General features: G+C 56.4%; 1 protein-coding gene across 3 annotated transcripts in view; it reads right to left on the bottom strand.

Annotated features, from left to right (window-relative positions):
- The window catches only part of LOC116937525 (2-oxoglutarate dehydrogenase complex component E1-like), a 159,658-nt gene that overhangs the window by 74,198 nt on the left and 66,423 nt on the right, over positions 1 to 19,037 (bottom strand). For all 3 annotated transcript variants that reach the window (XM_076054890.1, XM_076054889.1, XM_076054892.1), the window contains 5 exons: positions 15,221 to 15,400; positions 11,275 to 11,403; positions 6,588 to 6,767; positions 3,909 to 4,061; positions 972 to 1,074 (listed from right to left, as the gene is read on the bottom strand). In XM_076054890.1, the coding sequence (XP_075911005.1) occupies positions 972 to 1,074; positions 3,909 to 4,061; positions 6,588 to 6,767; positions 11,275 to 11,403; positions 15,221 to 15,400 (745 nt within the window). The remainder of the gene's footprint in view (positions 1 to 971; positions 1,075 to 3,908; positions 4,062 to 6,587; positions 6,768 to 11,274; positions 11,404 to 15,220; positions 15,401 to 19,037) is intronic.

The following is a 19,037-nucleotide window of genomic DNA, read 5'->3' as shown; positions in this document are numbered from 1 at the left end:
TGTATAAGTGAGTGTATGAGTGAGTGTGTGAGTGGTGAGTGAGTGTGTGAGTGAGTGGTGAGTGAGTGAGTGAGTGGTGAGTGAGTGGTGAGTGAGTGGTGAGTGAGTGAGTGGGTGAGTGAGTGGTGAGTGAGTGGGTGAGTGGGTGAGTGAGTGAGTGAGTGGTGAGTGAGTGAGTAAGTGGTGAGTGAGTGAGTGGTGAGTGAGTGGTGAGTGGTGAGTGAGTGGTGAGTGGGTGAGTGGTGAGTGAGTGGTGAGTGAGTGTGTGAGTGAGTGGTGAGTGAGTGAGTGAGTGGTGAGTGAGTGGTGAGTGAGTGGTGAGTGAGTGAGTGGGTGAGTGAGTGGTGAGTGAGTGGGTGAGTGAGTGGGTGAGTGAGTGAGTGAGTGGTGAGTGAGTGAGTAAGTGGTGAGTGAGTGAGTGGTGAGTGAGTGGTGAGTGGTGAGTGAGTGGTGAGTGGGTGAGTGGTGAGTGAGTGAGTGAGTGGTGAGTGAGTGGTGAGTGAGTGGTGAGTGAGTGGGTGAGTGAGTGAGTGAGTGGTGAGTGAGTGAGTAAGTGGTGAGTGAGTGAGTGAGTGGTGAGTGAGTGGTGAGTGGTGAGTGAGTGGTGAGTGTGTGAGTGAGTGAGTGGTGAGTGAGTGGTGAGTGAGTGAGTGAGTGGGTGAGTGAGTGGGTGAGTGAGTGGTGAGTGGGTGAATGGTGAGTGAGTGGTGAGTGAGTGAGTGAGTGGGTGAGTGAGTGGGTGAGTGAGTGGTGAGTGAGTGAGTGGTGAGTGAGTGGTGAGTGAGTGAGTGAGTGGTGAGTGAGTGGGTGAGTGAGTGGTGAGTGGGTGAGTGGGTGAGTGAGTGTGTGAGTGAGTGGGTGAGTGTCTGTGTGAGTGAGTGAGTGGGTGGGTGAGTGAGTGGTGAGTGAGTGGTGAGTGAGTGAATGGTGAGTGAGTGGTGAGTGAGTGGTGAGTGCCAAGCAGCTGTCACCAGGCCAAGGTGAGTCCAGCCAGTGTTTGATGTGTAGGATCTTGTTGTCTTTTGACCTCACGTAGGCCTCCTCACAGATCTTGTCATACTTAGACACCTCCTCCTGCACCAGCAGCAGCAGCATCATCAGCATCATCATCATCATCAGCAGCATCATCATCATCAGTAGCATCATCAACATCAGTAGCATCATCATCAGTAGCATCATCAGTAGCATCATCAACATCAGTAGCATCATCAGTAGCATCATCAACATCAGTAGCATCATCATCATCATCAGCAGCATCATCATCATCAGTAGCATCATCAACATCAGTAGCATCATCAGTAGCATCATCATCAGTAGCATCATCAGTAGCATCATCAACATCAGTAGCATCATCAGTAGCATCATCAACATCAGTAGCATCATCATCATCATCATCAGTAGCATCATCATCAGTAGCACCATCAACATCATCAGCATCATCATCAATAGCATCATCAACATCATCAGCATCATCAGCATCAACATCATCAGCATCATTATCAGTAGCAGCAGCATCATCAGTAGCATCATAAACATCATCAGTAGTATCATCATCATCAGCATCATCATCAGCATCATCAGCATCATCAGCATCAGTAGCATCATCAACGTCATCAGCATCATCACCAGTAGCAGCAGCATCATCAGTAGCATCATAAACATCATCAGTAGTATCATCAGCATCATCATCATCAGCATCATCATCAGTAGCAGCAGCATCATCAGTAGCATCATCAGTAGCAGCAGCAGCATCATCAGTAGCAGCAGCATCATCAGTAGCATCATAAACATCATCAGTAGTATCATCATCATCAGCATCATCATTATCAGAATCAATCACCAGTAGCATCATGATCATCATTAGTATCATCATCAATATCGGTATCATCGGTAGCATCGTCGTCATCACCATCAACATCACCTTCATCAGTAGTATCATCGTCATCATCAGCACCATCATTATCAGTAACATCATCATCATCAGTAGCACCATCATCATCACCATCAGTAGAATCATCATCACCAGTAGCATCATCATCATCATCAGTAGCACCATCATCATCAGTAGCACCATCATCATCATCAGTAGCATCATCACCATCATCATCAGTAGCATCATCATCATAAGTAGCACCATTATCATCAGTAGCATCATCATCATCAGTAGCACCATCATCAGTAGCACCATCATCATCAGTAGCATCATCATCATCATCAGTAGCATCATCATCATCAGAAGCATCATCACCATCAGTAGCATCATCATCATCATCATCAGTAGCATCATCATCAGTAGCACCATCATTATCAGAAGCATCATCACCATCATCATCAGTAGCACCATCATTATCAGAAGCATCATCACCATCATCATCAGTAGCATCATCACCATCATCATCAGTAGCACCATCATCATCAGTAGCACCATCATCATCAGTAGCATCATCATCAGCATCATCATCATCAGGATCATCAACATCATCATCAGTAGCACCATCATCATCAGTAGCACCATCACCATCAGTAGCACCATCATCATCAGTAGCATCATCATCACCATCATCATCAGTAGCATCATCACCATCATCATCAGTAGCACCATCATCATCATCAGTACCACCATCATCATCAGTAGCACCATCATCATCAGTAGCACCATCATCATCAGTAGCATCATCATCATCAGAAACATTATCACCATCAGTAGCATCATCATCAGTAGCATCATCATCATCAGTAGCACCATCATCATCCGAAGCATCATCACCATCATCATCAGTAGCATCATCACCATCATCATCAGTAGCATCATCATCATCATCAGTAGCACCATCATCATCAGTAGCATCATCATCAGTAACACCATCATCATCAGAAGCATCATCAACATCAGAAGCATCATCAACATCATCATCATCAGGATCATCAACATCATCAGAAGCATCATCATCAGTAGCACCATCATCAGTAGCACCATCATCATCAGTAGCACCATCATCAGAAGCATCATCATCAACATCATCATCATCATTATCATCATCATCAGTAGCATCATCATCAGTAGCACCATCATCATCAGAAGCACCATCATCAGTAGCACCATCATCATCAGTAGCATCATCATCATCAGGATCATCAACATCATCATCAACATCATCACCATCAGTATAATCAGTACAATCACGAGCAGCATCAGCATCAGCATGAGAGAGCCATCGCCCTCACACCACTCACCACCCTCACCTCGAACTCATCATCAGGATCATCAACATCATCATCAACGTCATCACCATCAGTATAATCAGTACAATCACGAGCAGCATCAGCATCAGCATGAGAGAGCCATCGCCCTCACACCACCCACCACCCTCACCTCGAACTCATCATCAACATCATCATCACCATCAGTATAATCAGTACAATCACGAGCATCAGCAGCAGCATCAGCATCAGCATGAGAGAGCCATCGCCCTCACACCACCCACCACCCTCACCTCGAACTCATCATCAACATCATCATCAACATCATCATCACCATCAGTATAATCAGTACAATCACGAGCAGCATCAGCAGCAGCATCAGCATCAGCATGAGAGAGCCATCGCCCTCACACCACTCACCACCCTCACCTCGAACTCATCATCAGGATCATCAACATCATCACCATCAGTATAATCAGTACAATCACGAGCAGCAGCAGCATCAGCAGCAGCAGCATCAGCAGCAGCAGCAGCATCAGCATCAGCATGAGAGAGCCATCGCCCTCACACCACCCACCACCCTCACCTCGAACTCATCATCAACATCATCATCACCATCAGTATAATCAGTACAATCACGAGCATCAGCAGCAGCATCAGCATCAGCATGAGAGAACCATCGCCCTCACACCACCCACCACCCTCACCTCGAACTCCTGAGTGGTGACCACTCCGCTGGCGACCAGCTGCTCTGCGTAGCGACGAAGTACAGGCACCTGCTGCTTTATCTGCTTGTACATCAGCGGCTGGGTGAACATGGGCTCGTCCACCTCGTTGTGGCCGTTCTTGCGGTAGCTCACCTGGACACACGGAGGTGGGGTGGGAGAGAGACACGGGGAGAGAGAGAGAGACACGGGGAGAGAGAGAGAGAGAGAGACACACACGGGGAGAGAGAGAGACACGGGGAGAGAGAGAAACACGGGGAGAGAGAGAGAGACACGGGGAGAGAGAGAGACACGGGGAGAGAGAGAGACACGGGGAGAGAGAGAGAGACACACACGGGGAGAGCGAGAGACACGGGGAGAGAGACACGGGGAGAGAGAGACACGGGGAGAGAGACACGGGGAGAGAGAGACACGGTGAGAGAGAGACACGGGGAGAGAGAGACACGGTGAGAGAGAGACACGGTGAGAGAGAGAGAGACACGGGGAGAGAGACACACGGAGAGAGAGACACGGGGAGAGAGAGACACGGGGAGAGAGAGAGACACGGGGAGAGAGAGACACGGGGAGAGAGAGAGACACGGGGAGAGAGAGAGAGAGACACACACGGGGAGAGAGAGAGACACGGGGAGAGAGAGAGACACGGGGAGAGACACGGGGGAGAGAGAGACACGGGGAGAGAGAGAGACACGGGGAGAGACACGGGGGAGAGAGAGACACGGGGGGAGAGAGAGACACGGAGGGAGACACGGGGAGAGAGACACGGGGAGAGAGAGACACGGGGGGAGAGAGAGACACGGGGGGAGAGAGACAGAGACACGGGGAGAGAGACACACGGAGAGAGAGACACGGGGAGAGAGAGACACGGGGTGAGAGAGAGACACGGGGAGAGAGAGAGACACAGGAGGAGAGAGAGAGAGACACGGAGAGAGAGAGACACGGGGAGAGAGACACATGGGGAGAGAGAGACACATGGGGAGAGAGAGACACACGGGGAGAGAGAGAGACACGGGGAGAGAGAGAGACACGGGGAGAGAGAGAGACACGGGGAGAGAGAGAGACACGGGGAGAGAGAGAGACACGGGGAGAGAGAGAGACACGGGGAGAGAGAGACACGGGGAGAGAGACACGGGGAGAGAGACACGGAGCGAGAGACACGGGGAGAGAGACACGGGGAGAGAGAGACACGGGGAGAGAGAGACACGGGGAGAGAGAGAGAGACACGGGGAGAGAGAGACACGGGGAGAGAGAGACACGGGGAGAGAGAGACACGGGGAGAGAGAGAGACACGGGGAGAGAGAGACACGGGGAGAGAGAGACACGGGGAGAGAGAGACACGGGGAGAGAGAGACACGGGGAGAGAGACACGGGGAGAGAGAGACACGGGGAGAGAGAGACACGGGGAGAGAGAGACACGGGGAGAGAGAGACACGGGGAGAGAGAGACACGGGGAGAGAGAGACACGGGGAGAGAGAGACACGGGGAGAGAGAGACACGGGGAGAGAGAGACACGGGGAGAGAGAGACACGTAGAGAGAGAGACACGGGGAGAGAGAGACACGGGGAGAGAGAGACACGGGGAGAGAGAGACACGGGGAGAGAGAGACACGGGGAGAGAGACACGGGGAGAGAGAGAGACACGGGGAGAGAGAGACACGGGGAGAGAGAGACATGGGGAGAGAGAGACACGGGGAGAGAGAGACACGGGGAGAGAGAGACACGGGGAGAGAGAGACACGGAGAGAGAGAGACACGGGGAGAGAGAGACACGGGGAGAGAGAGACACGGGGAGAGAGAGACACGGGGAGAGAGAGACACGGGGAGAGAGAGACACGGGGAGAGAGAGACACGGGGAGAGAGAGACACGGGGAGAGAGAGACACGGGGAGAGAGAGACACGGGGAGAGAGAGACACGGGGAGAGAGAGACACGGGGAGAGAGAGACACGGGGAGAGAGAGACACGGGGAGAGAGAGACACGGGGAGAGAGAGACACGGGGAGAGAGAGACACGGGGAGAGAGAGACACGGGGAGAGAGAGACACGGAGAGAGAGAGACACGGAGAGAGAGACGGGGAGAGAGAGACACGGGGAGAGAGAGACACGGGGAGAGAGAGACACGGGGAGAGAGAGACACGGGGAGAGAGAGAGACACGGGGAGAGAGAGACACGGGGAGAGAGAGACACGGGGAGAGAGAGACACGGGGAGAGAGAGACACGATGCACTCTGTTTGGCATTCCGACATCGTGGAGTGGAGTACACCCCTGGGAAAGTGTCCCAGAAATTAAATATTTAATTGCCTCGGCCATTTTGTATTGTTGGGTACCCCGGGGTATCACCATCAGGATCAGATCAAATACCTCACTCACCACTCACCCACCCACCCACTTACCCACCCACTCACCCACCCACTCACCCACTCACCCACTCACCCACCCACCCACTCACCCAGCCGCTCACCCACTCACCCACCCACTCACTCACTCACTCACCCACCCACCCACTCACCCACCCACCCACCCACTCACCCACCCACTCACCCACCCACCCACCCACTCACCCAGCCACTCACCCACCCACTCAATCACTCACCCACCCACTCACCCACTCACCCACCCACTCACCCACTCACCCACTCACCCACCCACCCACCCACCCCCCCACCCACCAGGTCCACCACGACGTCTTTGTGGAAGCAGTTCCTCCACTCGGCGGCGACCCGGCAGACATAGACCACGGCTTCGGGGTCATCAGCATTGACGTGGAAGATCGGAGCGTTGACTACACGGGCCACGTCAGTGCAGTAGGGAGAGGAGCGTGAGGAACGGGGATCCGTGGTGAAGCCAATCTGGTGGGAGACACGCGGGGAGAGACACACGGACACAGAGAGAGACAGAGAGAGAGACAGAGTGAGAGAGAGACAGAGAGAGAGAGACACGCGGGGAGAGACACAGAGACAGAGTGAGACAGAGAGACAGAGTGAGAGAGACAGAGAGAGAGAGACAGAGAGAGAGAGACACGCGGGGAGAGACACAGAGACAGAGAAACAGAGAGAGACAGAGTGAGAGAGACAGAGAGAGAGAGACACGCGGGGAGAGACACAGAGACAGAGTGAGAGAGAGACAGAGTGAGAGAGACAGAGAGAGAGAAACACGCGGGGAGAGACACGCGGGGAGAGACACAGAGACAGAGACAGAGTGAGACAGAGAGACACGCGGGGAGACACACAGAGACAGAGAGACAGAGAGACAGAGTGAGAGAGACAGAGAGAGAGAGACACGCGGGGAGAGACACGCGGGGAGAGACACAGAGACACAGAGACAGAGTGAGAGAGAGACACGCGGGGAGAGACACAGACACAGAGTGAGAGAGAGACAGAGTGAGAGAGACAGAGAGAGAGAGACACGCGGGGAGAGACACAGAGAGAGAGACAGAGAGACAGAGAGACACGTGGGGAGAGACAGAGACAGAGTGAGAGAGAGACACGCGGGAAGACACACAGAGACAGAGAGACAGAGAGACACGCGGGGAGAGACACAGAGACAGAGTGAGAGAGAGACACGCGGGGAGAGACACAGAGACAGAGTCAGAGAGACACGCGGGGAGAGACACACAGACAGAGTGAGAGAGAGACACGCGGGGAGAGACACAGAGACAGAGTGAGAGAGACACGCGGGGAGAGACACAGAGACAGAGTGAGAGAGAGACACGCGTGGAGAGACACAGAGACAGAGTGAGAGAGACACGCGGGGAGACACACAGAGACAGAGAGACAGAGAGACAGAGTGAGAGAGACAGAGAGAGAGACACGCGGGGAGAGACACAGACACAGAGTGAGAGAGAGACACGCGGGGAGACACACAGAGACAGAGACAGAGAGACAGAGAGACACGCGGGGAGAGACACAGAGACAGAGTGAGAGAGAGACACGCGGGGAGAGACACAGAGACACAGAGACAGAGTGAGAGAGAGACACGCGGGGAGAGACACAGAGACAGAGTGACAGAGAGACACGCGGGGAGAGACACAGAGACACAGAGACAGAGTGAGAGAGAGACACGCGGGGAGAGACACAGAGACACAGAGACAGAGTGAGAGAGAGACACGCGGGGAGAGACACAGAGACACAGAGACAGAGTGAGAGAGAGACACGCGGGGAGAGACACAGAGACACAGTGACAGAGAGACACGCGGGGAGAGTCACAGAGACAGAGACAGAGAGACACGCGGGGAGAGACAGAGACAGAGTGAGAGAGAGACACGCGGGGAGAGACAGAGACAGAGAGACAGTGAGACAGTGAGACAGTGAGACAGAGAGACACAGAGTGAGAGACAGTGAGAGACAGAGAGACAGTGAGACAGAGAGACACAGAGTGAGAGACAGTGAGACAGTGAGAGACAGAGAGACAGTGAGACAGTGAGACAGAGAGACAGAGAGACAGTGAGAGACAGTGAGACAGTGAGAGACAGAGAGACAGAGAGACAGATAGACAGTGAGAGACAGAGAGACAGTGAGACAGTGAGAGACAGAGAGACAGTGAGACAGTGAGACAGAGAGACAGAGAGACAGTGAGAGACAGTGAGACAGTGAGAGACAGAGAGACAGAGAGACAGATAGACAGTGAGAGACAGAGTGAGAGACAGAGACAGTGAGACAGTGAGAGACACAGAGACACAGAGACACAGTGAGACAGTGAGAGACAGAGTGCTTGATGTGTGTGTGTGTCTACCCCCAGCACCACCTGAGAGAGACAGAGAGACACAGAGTGAGACAGTGAGTGACAGACACAGAGACACAGAGTGAGAGACAGAGAGACACAGAGTGAGAGACAGAGAGACACAGAGTGAGAGACAGAGAGTGACAGACACAGAGTGAGAGACACAGAGACACAGAGTGAGAGACAGAGAGACACAGAGTGAGAGACACAGAGTGAGAGACACAGAGAGACACAGAGTGAGAGACACAGAGAGAGAGAGAGAGAGACACAGAATGAGAGACACAGAGAGACACAGAGAGACACAGAGTGAGAGACACAGAGAGACAGAGAGACACAGAATGAGAGACACAGAGAGACAGAGAGACACAGAGTGAGAGACACAGAAAGACACAGAGTGAGAGACACAGAGAGAGAGAGAGAGAGACACAGAATGAGAGACACAGAGAGACACAGAGAGACACAGAGTGAGAGACACAGAGAGACAGAGAGACACAGAATGAGAGACACAGAGAGACAGAGAGACACAGAGTGAGAGACACAGAAAGACACAGAGTGAGAGACACAGAGAGACAGAGAGACACAGAATGAGAGACACAGAGAGACAGAGAGACACAGAGTGAGAGAGACAGAGAGACAGAGAGACACAGAGTGAGAGACACAGAGAGACACAAAGACACAGAGTGAGAGAGACAGAGAGGCACAAAGACACAGAGTGAGAGAGACAGTGAGTGAGAGACAGAGAGACACAGAGTGAGACAGTGAGTGAGAGACAGAGTGAGAGATACAGTGAGAGACAGTGAGACAGAGAGACAGAGAGACAGAGAGACAGAGACAGAGTGCTTGATGTGTGTGTGTGTACCCCCAGCAGCCACCTGAGAGACACAGAGAGACACAGAGTGAGACAGTGAGACAGTGAGAGACACAGAGTGAGACAGTGAGACAGTGAGAGACACAGAGTGAGACAGTGAGACAGTGAGACAGTGAGAGACAGTGAGAGACACAGAGACACAGAGAGACAGAGAGACACAGAGTGAGAGACACAGTGAGACAGTGAGACAGAGTGAGACACAGAGAGACAGAGAGACAGAGACAGAGTGCTTGATGTGTGTGTGTGTACCCCCAGCAGCCACCTGAGAGAGACAGAGAGACAGAGACACAGTGAGAGACAGTGAGTGAGAGACAGAGAGACAGTGAGTGAGAGACAGAGTGAGAGACAGAGTGAGAGACACAGAGACACAGAGAGACAGAGAGACACAGAGACACAGAGACACAGAGAGAGACAGAGACACAGAGAGACAGAGACAGAGACACAGAGAGACACAGAGTGAGACAGTGAGAGACAGAGTGCTTGATTGTGTGTGTGTGTACCCCCAGCAGCCACCTGAGAGAGACACAGAGTGAGAGACACAGAGAGACACAGAGTAAGAGACAGAGAGACACAGAGACACAGAGAGACAGAGACACACAGACACAGAGAGACAGAGAGACAGTGAGAGACAGAGTGCTTGATGTGTGTGTGTACCCCCAGCACCACCTGAGAGAGACACAGAGAGACACAGAGTGAGAGACAGAGTGACAGTGAGAGACAGAGTGAGAGAGACAGAGAGACAGAGAGACACAGAGACACAGAGAGACACAGAGAGACACAGAAAGACACAGAGTGAGACAGTGAGTGAGAGACACAGAGAGACACAGAGACACAGAGTGAGACAGTGAGAGACAGAGTGCTTGATTGTGTGTGTGTACCCCCAGCAGCACCTGAGAGACAGAGAGACACAGAGTGAGAGACACAGAGAGACACAGAGTGAGAGACACAGAGAGACACAGAGTGAGAGACAGAGAGACACAGAGACACAGAGAGATAGAGACACAGAGACACAGAGACACAGAGAGACACAGAGTGAGAGACACAGAGACACAGAGAGACACAGAGTGAGAGACACAGAGGCACAGAGAGACACAGAGTGAGAGACAGAGAGACACAGAGAGACAGAGAGACAGAGAGACAGAGACACAGAGAGACACAGAGTGAGAGACAGTGAGACAGAGAGACACAGAGACACAGAGTGAGACAGTGAGAGACAGAGTGCTTGATTGTGTGTGTGTACCCCCAGCACCACCTGAGAGACAGAGAGACACAGAGAGACACAGAGTGAGAGACACAGAGAGACACAGAGTGAGAGACAGAGAGACACAGAGACACAGAGTGAGAGACACAGAGAGACACAGAGTGAGAGACAGAGTGAGACACAGAGTGCTTGATTGTGTGTGTGTGTACCCCCAGCAGCACCTGAGAGACAGAGAGACAAAGAGTGAGAGACAGAGTGAGACACAGAGTGCTTGATTGTGTGTGTGTGTACCCCCAGCAGCACCTGAGAGACAGAGAGACACAGAGTGAGACAGTGAGACACAGAGTGCTTGATTGTGTGTGTGTGTGTGTGTACCCCCAGCACCACCTGAGAGAGACAGTGAGTGAGAGACACAGAGACACAGAGAGAGACAGAGAGAGAGAGAGACAGAGTGCTTGATTGTGTGTGTGTGTGTACCCCCAGCAGCACCTGAGAGACACAGAGACAGAGAGACACAGAGTGAGACAGTGAGAGACTTGATTGTGTGTGTGTGTACCCCCAGCAGCACCTGGTTGTTCACCACCACGTGGATGGTGCCGTGCGTGGTGTAGGAGGGGAGGTCGCTGAGGTGGAACGTCTCGTAGACGATGCCCTGCCCGGCAAACGCAGCGTCTCCGTGCATCAAGATGGACATCACCTGGTGCAGACACACACAGAGACACACAGAGTCAGACAGAGACACAGAGACACACACACACAGAGTCAGACAGAGACACACACAGAGACACACACACACAGAGAGAGTCAGACAGAGACACACACAGAGACACACACACACAGAGAGAATCAGACAGAGACACAGACACACACACAGAGTCAGACAGAGACACAGAGACACACACAGAGACACAGAGAGACACACAGAGACACAGAGAGACACACAGAGACACAGAGTCAGACAGAGACACACACACACAGAGTCAGACAGAGACACACACAGAGACACACACACACAGAGAGAGTCAGACAGAGACACAGAGACACACACACACAGAGTCAGACAGAGACACACACAGAGACACACACACACAGAGAGAGTCAGACAGAGACACAGACACATAGAGACACACACACACAGAGTCAGACAGAGACACACACACACAGAGAGTCAGACAGAGACACACACACACACAGAGACACACACACACACAGAGTCAGACAGAGACACAGAAACACACAGAGACACACGCACACACACAGAGTCAGACAGAGACAGAGACACACACACACAGAGAGAGACACACAGAGAGTCAGACAGAGACACAGAGACACACACACACAGAGAGACACACAGACACACAGAGACACACACAGACACACACACACACAGAGAGTCAGACAGAGACACACACAGAGACACAGAGAGACACACACACAGAGAGTCAGACAGAGACACAGAAACACACACAGAGACACAGAGAGACACACACAGAGTCAGACAGAGACACAGAGACACACACACACACACACACAGAGACACACACACACACAGAGTCAGACAGAGACAGAGACACAGAGACACACACACAGAGACACAGAGAGACACACACAGAGACACACACACACACAGAGAGTCAGACAGAGACAGAGACACACACAGAGACACAGAGAGACACACACACACAGAGAGTCAGACAGAGACACAGAGACACAGAGAGACACACGCAGAGACACAGAGATACACACAGAGAGTCAGACAGAGACAGAGATACACAGAGAGACACAGAGAGACACACACACAGAGAGTCAGACAGAGACACAGGGACACAGAGAGACACAGAGAGACACACACACACAGAGAGAGTCAGACAGAGACACAGAGACACAGAGAGACACAGAGAGACACACACAGAGAGAGTCAGACAGAGACACAGAGACACAGAGAGACACACGCAAAGGCACAGAGAGACACATAAAGACACAGAGAGACACACACAGAGACACAGAGAGACACACACAGAGACACAGAGAGACTCACACAGAGACACACACAGAGACACAGAGTCACACACAGAGACACAGAGAGACACACACACAGAGTCAGACAGAGACACAGAGACACAGAGAGACACACGCAGAGAGACACACACAGAGACACACACAGAGACACAGAGAGACACACAGAGAGAGTCAGACAGAGACACAGAGAGACACACACAGAGACACAGAGAGAGACACACACAGAGGCACAGAGAGACACACGCACAGAGACACAGAGAGACACAGAGTCAGAGAGACACACACAGAGATACAGAGAGACACACACAGAGATACAAAGAGACACACACATAGACACAGAGTCAGACACACACAGAGACACAGAGACACAGAGAGACACACAGAGACACAGAGACACACACAGAGACACAGAGTCATAGAGACACACACAGAGACACAGAGAGACACACAGAGAGAGTCAGACAGAGACACAGAGACACAGAGTCAGACAAACACACACAGAGATAGAGAGAGACACAGAGAGAGACACAGAGACACACACAGAGACACAGAGTCAGACAGAGACACAGAGACACACACAGAGAGAGTCAGACAGAGACACAGAGACACACACACAGAGACACAGAGAGACACACACAGAGACACAGAGAGACACAGAGAGAGTCAGACAGAGACACAGAGACACAGAGTCAGAGAGACACACACAGAGAGACACAGAGTCAGAGAGACACACAGAGACACAGAGAGACACACACACAGAGACACAGAGATACAGAGAGACACACACAGAGACACAGAGAGAGTCAGACAGACACAGAGACACAGAGATACAGAGAGACACACACAGAGACACAGAGAGAGTCAGACAGACACAGAGACACAGAGTCAGAGAGACACACACAGAGACACAGAGTCAGAGAGACACACAAACTGCTCACTCACTACCCTCACCACCCCACACACTCACCACCCTCACCACCCTCACCCCCCCACACACTCACCACCCTCACTACCCTCACCCCCCCACACACTCACCACCCTCACTACCCTCACCACCCCACACACTCACCACCCTCACCACCCTCACCACCCCACACACTCACCACCCTCACTACCCTCACCACCCTCACCACCCTCACCACCCCACACACTCACCACCCTCACCACCCTCACCCCCCCACACACTCACCACCCTCACTACCCTCACCACCCTCACAACCCTCACTACCCTCACCACCCCACACACTCACCACACTCACCACCATCACCACCCTCACCACCCTCACCCCCCCCCCATCACCAGACTGCTCACCACCCTCACCATCTCACACACTCACCACCCCACACACTCAACACCCTCACCACCCTCACCACCATCTCACACACTCACCACCCTCACCCCCCCACACACTCACCACACACTCACCACACTCACCACCCTCACCACCAGACTGCTCACCACCCTCACCACCCTCACCACCCTCACCACCCTCACCACCCCCCATCACCAGACTGCTCACCACCCTCACCACCCTCACCACCCTCACCACCCTCACCACCCCCCATCACCAGACTGCTCACCACCCTCACCACCCTCACCACCCTCACCACCCTCACCACCCCCCATCACCAGACTGCTCACCACCCTCACCACCCTCACCACCCTCACCACACTCACCACCCTCACCACCCTCACCACCAGACTGCTCACCACCCTCACCACCCTCACCACCCTCACCACCAGACTGCTCACCACCCTCACCACCAGACTGCTCACCACCCTCACCACCCTCACCACCCCCCATCACCAGACTGCTCACCACCCTCACCACCCTCACCACCCTCACCACCATACTGCTCACCACCCTCACCACCCTCACCACCAGACTGCTCACCACCCTCACCACCCTCACCACCCTCACCACCCTCACCACCAGACTGCTCACCACCCTCACCACCCTCACCACCCCCCATCACCAGACTGCTCACCACCCTCACCACCCTCACCACACACTCACCACCCTCACCACCCTCACCACCCTCACCATCCTCACCACCCTCACCATCCTCACCACCCTCACCACCAGACTGCTCACCACCCTCACCACCCTCACCACCCTCACCACCCTCACCACCCTCACCACCCTCACCACCAGACTGCTCACCACCCTCACCACCCTCACCACCCTCACCACCCTCACCACCCTCACCACACTCACCACCCTCACCACCCTCACCACCCTCACCACCCTCACCACCAGACTGCTCACCATCCTCACCACCCTCACCATCCTCACCACCCTCACCACCAGACTGCTCACCACCCTCACCACCCTCACCACCCTCACCACCCTCACCACCCTCACCACCCTCACCACCAGACTGCTCACCACCCTCACCACCCTCACCACCCTCACCACCCTCACCACCCTCACCACACTCACCACCCTCACCACCCTCACCACCCTCACCACCCTCACCACCAGACTGCTCACCCTCTTTCCCTCCGTGTCCCCACGGTAGAACTGCTCCGCCTTGGTCTTGCCCTGCACCACGGGATCCACCGCCTCAAGGTGGGATGGGTTCGCCACCAGGGACAGGGTAATGTCCCGGTTGGTGACGCGGTTGATACGCTCATGATACATGCCCAGGTGATACTTCACATCGCCAGAGCCCTGGGGGTGACAGGGTGGGTGGGTGAGTGGGTGGGTGGGTGGGTGGGTGAGTGGGTGGGTGGGTGGGTGAGTGGGTGGGTGAGTGAGTGGGTAAGTGGGTGGGTGGGTGAGTGAGTGGGTGGGTGAGTGGGTGAGTGGGTGGGTGGGTGGGTGAGTGAATGGGTAAGTGGGTGGGTGGGTGAGTGGGTGGGTGAGTGAATGGGTGGGTGGGTGAGTGAGTGAGTGAATGAGTGGGTGAGTGAGTGAGTGAGTGGGTGGGTGGGTGAGTGAGTGAGCGAGTGGGTGAGTGAGCGAGTGAGTGGGTGAGTGAGTGAGTGAGTGGGTGAGTGAGTGGGTGAGTGAGTGGGTGGGTGGGTGGGTGCATGGGTGAGTGAGTGGGTGAGTGGGTGGGTGGGTGGGTGAGTGGGTGGGTGAGTGGGTGAGTGGGTGGGTGAGTGGGTGAGTGGGTGGGTGGGTGGGTGAGTGAGGGAGTGGGTGGGTGAGTGGGTGAGTGGGTGGGTGGGTGAGTGAGTGGGTAAGTGGGTGGGTGGGTGAGTGAGTGGGTGGGTGAGTGGGTGAGTGGGTGGGTGGGTGGGTGAGTGGGTGGGTGAGTGAATGGGTAAGTGGGTGAGTGAGTGAGTGAGTGGGTGAGTGAGTGGGTGAGTGGGTAGGTGAGTGAGTGGGTGAGTGGGTGGGTGGGTGAGTGAGTGGGTAAGTGGGTGAGTGGGTGAGTGAGTGGGTGGGTGAGTGGGTGAGTGGGTGAGTGGGTGGGTGAGTGAGCGGTGAGCGAGCGGTGAGCGAGCGAGCAGCAGGCAAGGGTGAGGGTGGAGAGGTGGGGGGTGGTGCCAGCACAGGGTGAGGGCGGAGACGTGGGGGGTGGTGCCAGCACAGGGTGAGGGTGGAGACGTGGGGGGTGGTGCCAGCACAGGGTGAGGGTGGAGACGTGGGGGGTGGTGCCAGCACAGGGTGAGGGTGGAGACGTGGGGGGTGGTGCCAGCACAGGGTGAGGGTGGAGACGTGGGGGGTGGTGCCAGCACAGGGTGAGGGTGGAGACGTTGGGGGGTGGTGCCAGCACAGGGTGAGGGAGGAGACGTGGGGAGTGGTGCCAGCACAGGGTGAGGGCGGAGACGTGGGGGGTGGTGCCAGCACAGGGTGAGGGTGGAGACGTGGGGGGTGGTGCCAGCACAGGGTGAGGGTGGAGACGTGGGGGGTGGTGCCAGCACAGGGTGAGGGTGGGGACGTGGGGGGTGGTGCCAGCACAGGGTGAGGGTGGGGACGTGGGGGGGTGGTGCCAGCACAGGGTGAGGGTGGGGACGTGGGGGGGTGGTGCCAGCACAGGGTGAGGGCGGAGACGTGGGGAGTGGTGCCAGCACAGGGTGAGGGCGGAGACATGGGGGGTGGTGCCAGCACAGGGTGAGGGCGGAGACGTGGGGGGTTGTGCCAGCACAGGGTGAGGGCGGAGACGTGGGGGGTGGTGCCAGCACAGGGTGAGGGTGGAGACGTGGGGGGTGGTGCCAGCACAGGGTGAGGGCGGAGACGTGGGGGGTGGTGCCAGCACAGGGTGAGGGTGGAGACGTGGGGGGTGGTGCCAGCACAGGGTGAGGGCGGAGACGTGGGGGGTGGTGCCAGCACAGGGTGAGGGTGGAGGCGTGGGGGGTGGTGCCAGCACAGGGTGAGGGTGGAGACGTGGGGGGTGGTGCCAGCACAGGGTGAGGGAGGAGGCGTGGGGGGTGGTGCCAGCACAGGGTGAGGGAGGAGGCGTGGGGGGTGGTGCCAGCACAGGGTGAGGGAGGAGGCGTGGGGGGTGGTGCCAGCACAGGGTGAGGGAGGAGGCGTGGGGGGTGGTGCCAGCACAGGGTGAGGGCGGAGACGTGGGGAGTGGTGCCAGCACAGGGTGAGGGTGGAGACGTGGGGGGTGGTGCCAGCACAGGGTGAGGGTGGAGACGTGGGGAGTGGTGCCAGCACAGGGTGAGGGCGGAGACGTGGGGGGTGGTGCCAGCACAGGGTGAGGGCGGAGACGTGGGGGGTGGTGCCAGCACAGGGTGAGGGCGGAGACGTGGGGGGTGGTGCCAGCACAGGGTGAGGGTGGAGACGTGGGGGGTGGTGCCAGCACAGGGTGAGGGCGGAGACGTGGGGAGTGGTGCCAGCACAGGGTGAGGGCGGAGACGTGGGGAGTGGTGTCAGCACAGGGTGAGGGTGGAGACGTGGGGGGTGGTGCCAGCACAGGGTGAGGGTGGAGACGTGGGGGGTGGTGCCAGCACAGGGTGAGGGCGGAGACGTGGGGGGTGGTGCCAGCACAGGGTGAGGGCGGAGACGTGGGGGGTGGTGCCAGCACAGGGTGAGGGTGGAGACGTGGGGGGTGGTGCCAGCACAGGGTGAGGGCGGAGACGTGGGGGGTGGTGCCAGCACAGGGTGAGGGTGGAGACGTGGGGGGTGGTGCCAGCACAGGGTGAGGGTGGAGACGTGGGGGGTGGTGCCAGCACAGGGTGAGGGTGGAGACGTGGGGAGTGGTGCCAGCACAGGGTGAGGGAGGAGACGTGGGGGGTGGTGCCAGCACAGGGTGAGGGTGGAGACGTGGGGGGTGGTGCCAGCACAGGGTGAGGGTGGAGACGTGGAGGGTGGTGCCAGCACAGGGTGAGGGCGGAGACGTGGGGGGTGGTGCCAGCACAGGGTGAGGGAGGAGACGTGGGGGGTGGTGCCAGCACAGGGTGAGGGAGGAGGCGTGGGGGGTGGTGCCAGCACAGGGTGAGGGGGGAGACGTGGGGGGTGGTGCCAGCACAGGGTGAGGGAGGAGACGTGGGGAGTGGTGCCAGCACAGGGTGAGGGCGGAGACGTGGGGGGTGGTGCCAGCACAGGGTGAGGGCGGAGACGTGGGGGGTGGTGCCAGCACAGGGTGAGGGTGGAGACGTGGGGGGTGGTGCCAGCACAGGGTGAGGGCGGAGACGTGGGGGGTGGTGCCAGCACAGGGTGAGGGTGGAGACGTGGGGGGTGGTGCCAGCACAGGGTGAGGGAGGAGACGTGGGGGGTGGTGCCAGCACAGGGTGAGGGTGGAGACGTGGGGGGTGGTGCCAGCACAGGGTGAGGGCGGAGACGTGGGGGGTGGTGCCAGCACAGGGTGAGGGTGGAGACGTGGGGGGGTGGTGCCAGCACAGGGTGAGGGCGGAGACGTGGGGGGGTGGTGCCAGCACAGGGTGAGGGAGGAGGCGTGGGGGGTGGTGCCAGCACAGGGTGAGGGTGGAGACGTGGGGGGTGGTGCCAGCACAGGGTGAGGGTGGAGACGTGGGGGGGTGGTGCCAGCACAGGGTGAGGGTGGAGACGTGGGGGGTGGTGCCAGCACAGGGTGAGGGCGGAGGCGTGGGGGGTGGTGCCAGCACAGGGTGAGGGTGGGGACGTGGGGGGTGGTGCCAGCACAGGGTGAGGGAGGAGGCGTGGGGGGTGGTGCCAGCACAGGGTGAGGGTGGAGACGTGGGGGGAGACGTGGGGAGTGGTGCCAGCACAGGGTGAGGGTGGAGACGTGGAGGGTGGTGCCAGCACAGGGTGAGGGCGGAGACGTGGGGGGTGGTGCCAGCACAGGGTGAGGGTGGAGACGTGGGGGGTGGTGCCAGCACAGGGTGAGGGTGGAGACGTGGGGGGTGGTGCCAGCACAGGGTGAGGGCGG

The sequence above is a fragment of the Petromyzon marinus genome, chromosome 68 (assembly GCF_048934315.1).
Source record: "Petromyzon marinus isolate PM22_M1 ecotype Great Lakes invasive population chromosome 68, UKy_Petmar_22M1.pri1.0, whole genome shotgun sequence".
Lineage (NCBI taxonomy): Eukaryota > Metazoa > Chordata > Hyperoartia > Petromyzontiformes > Petromyzontidae > Petromyzon > Petromyzon marinus.
This window is presented reverse-complemented; position numbering and strand designations above follow the sequence as displayed.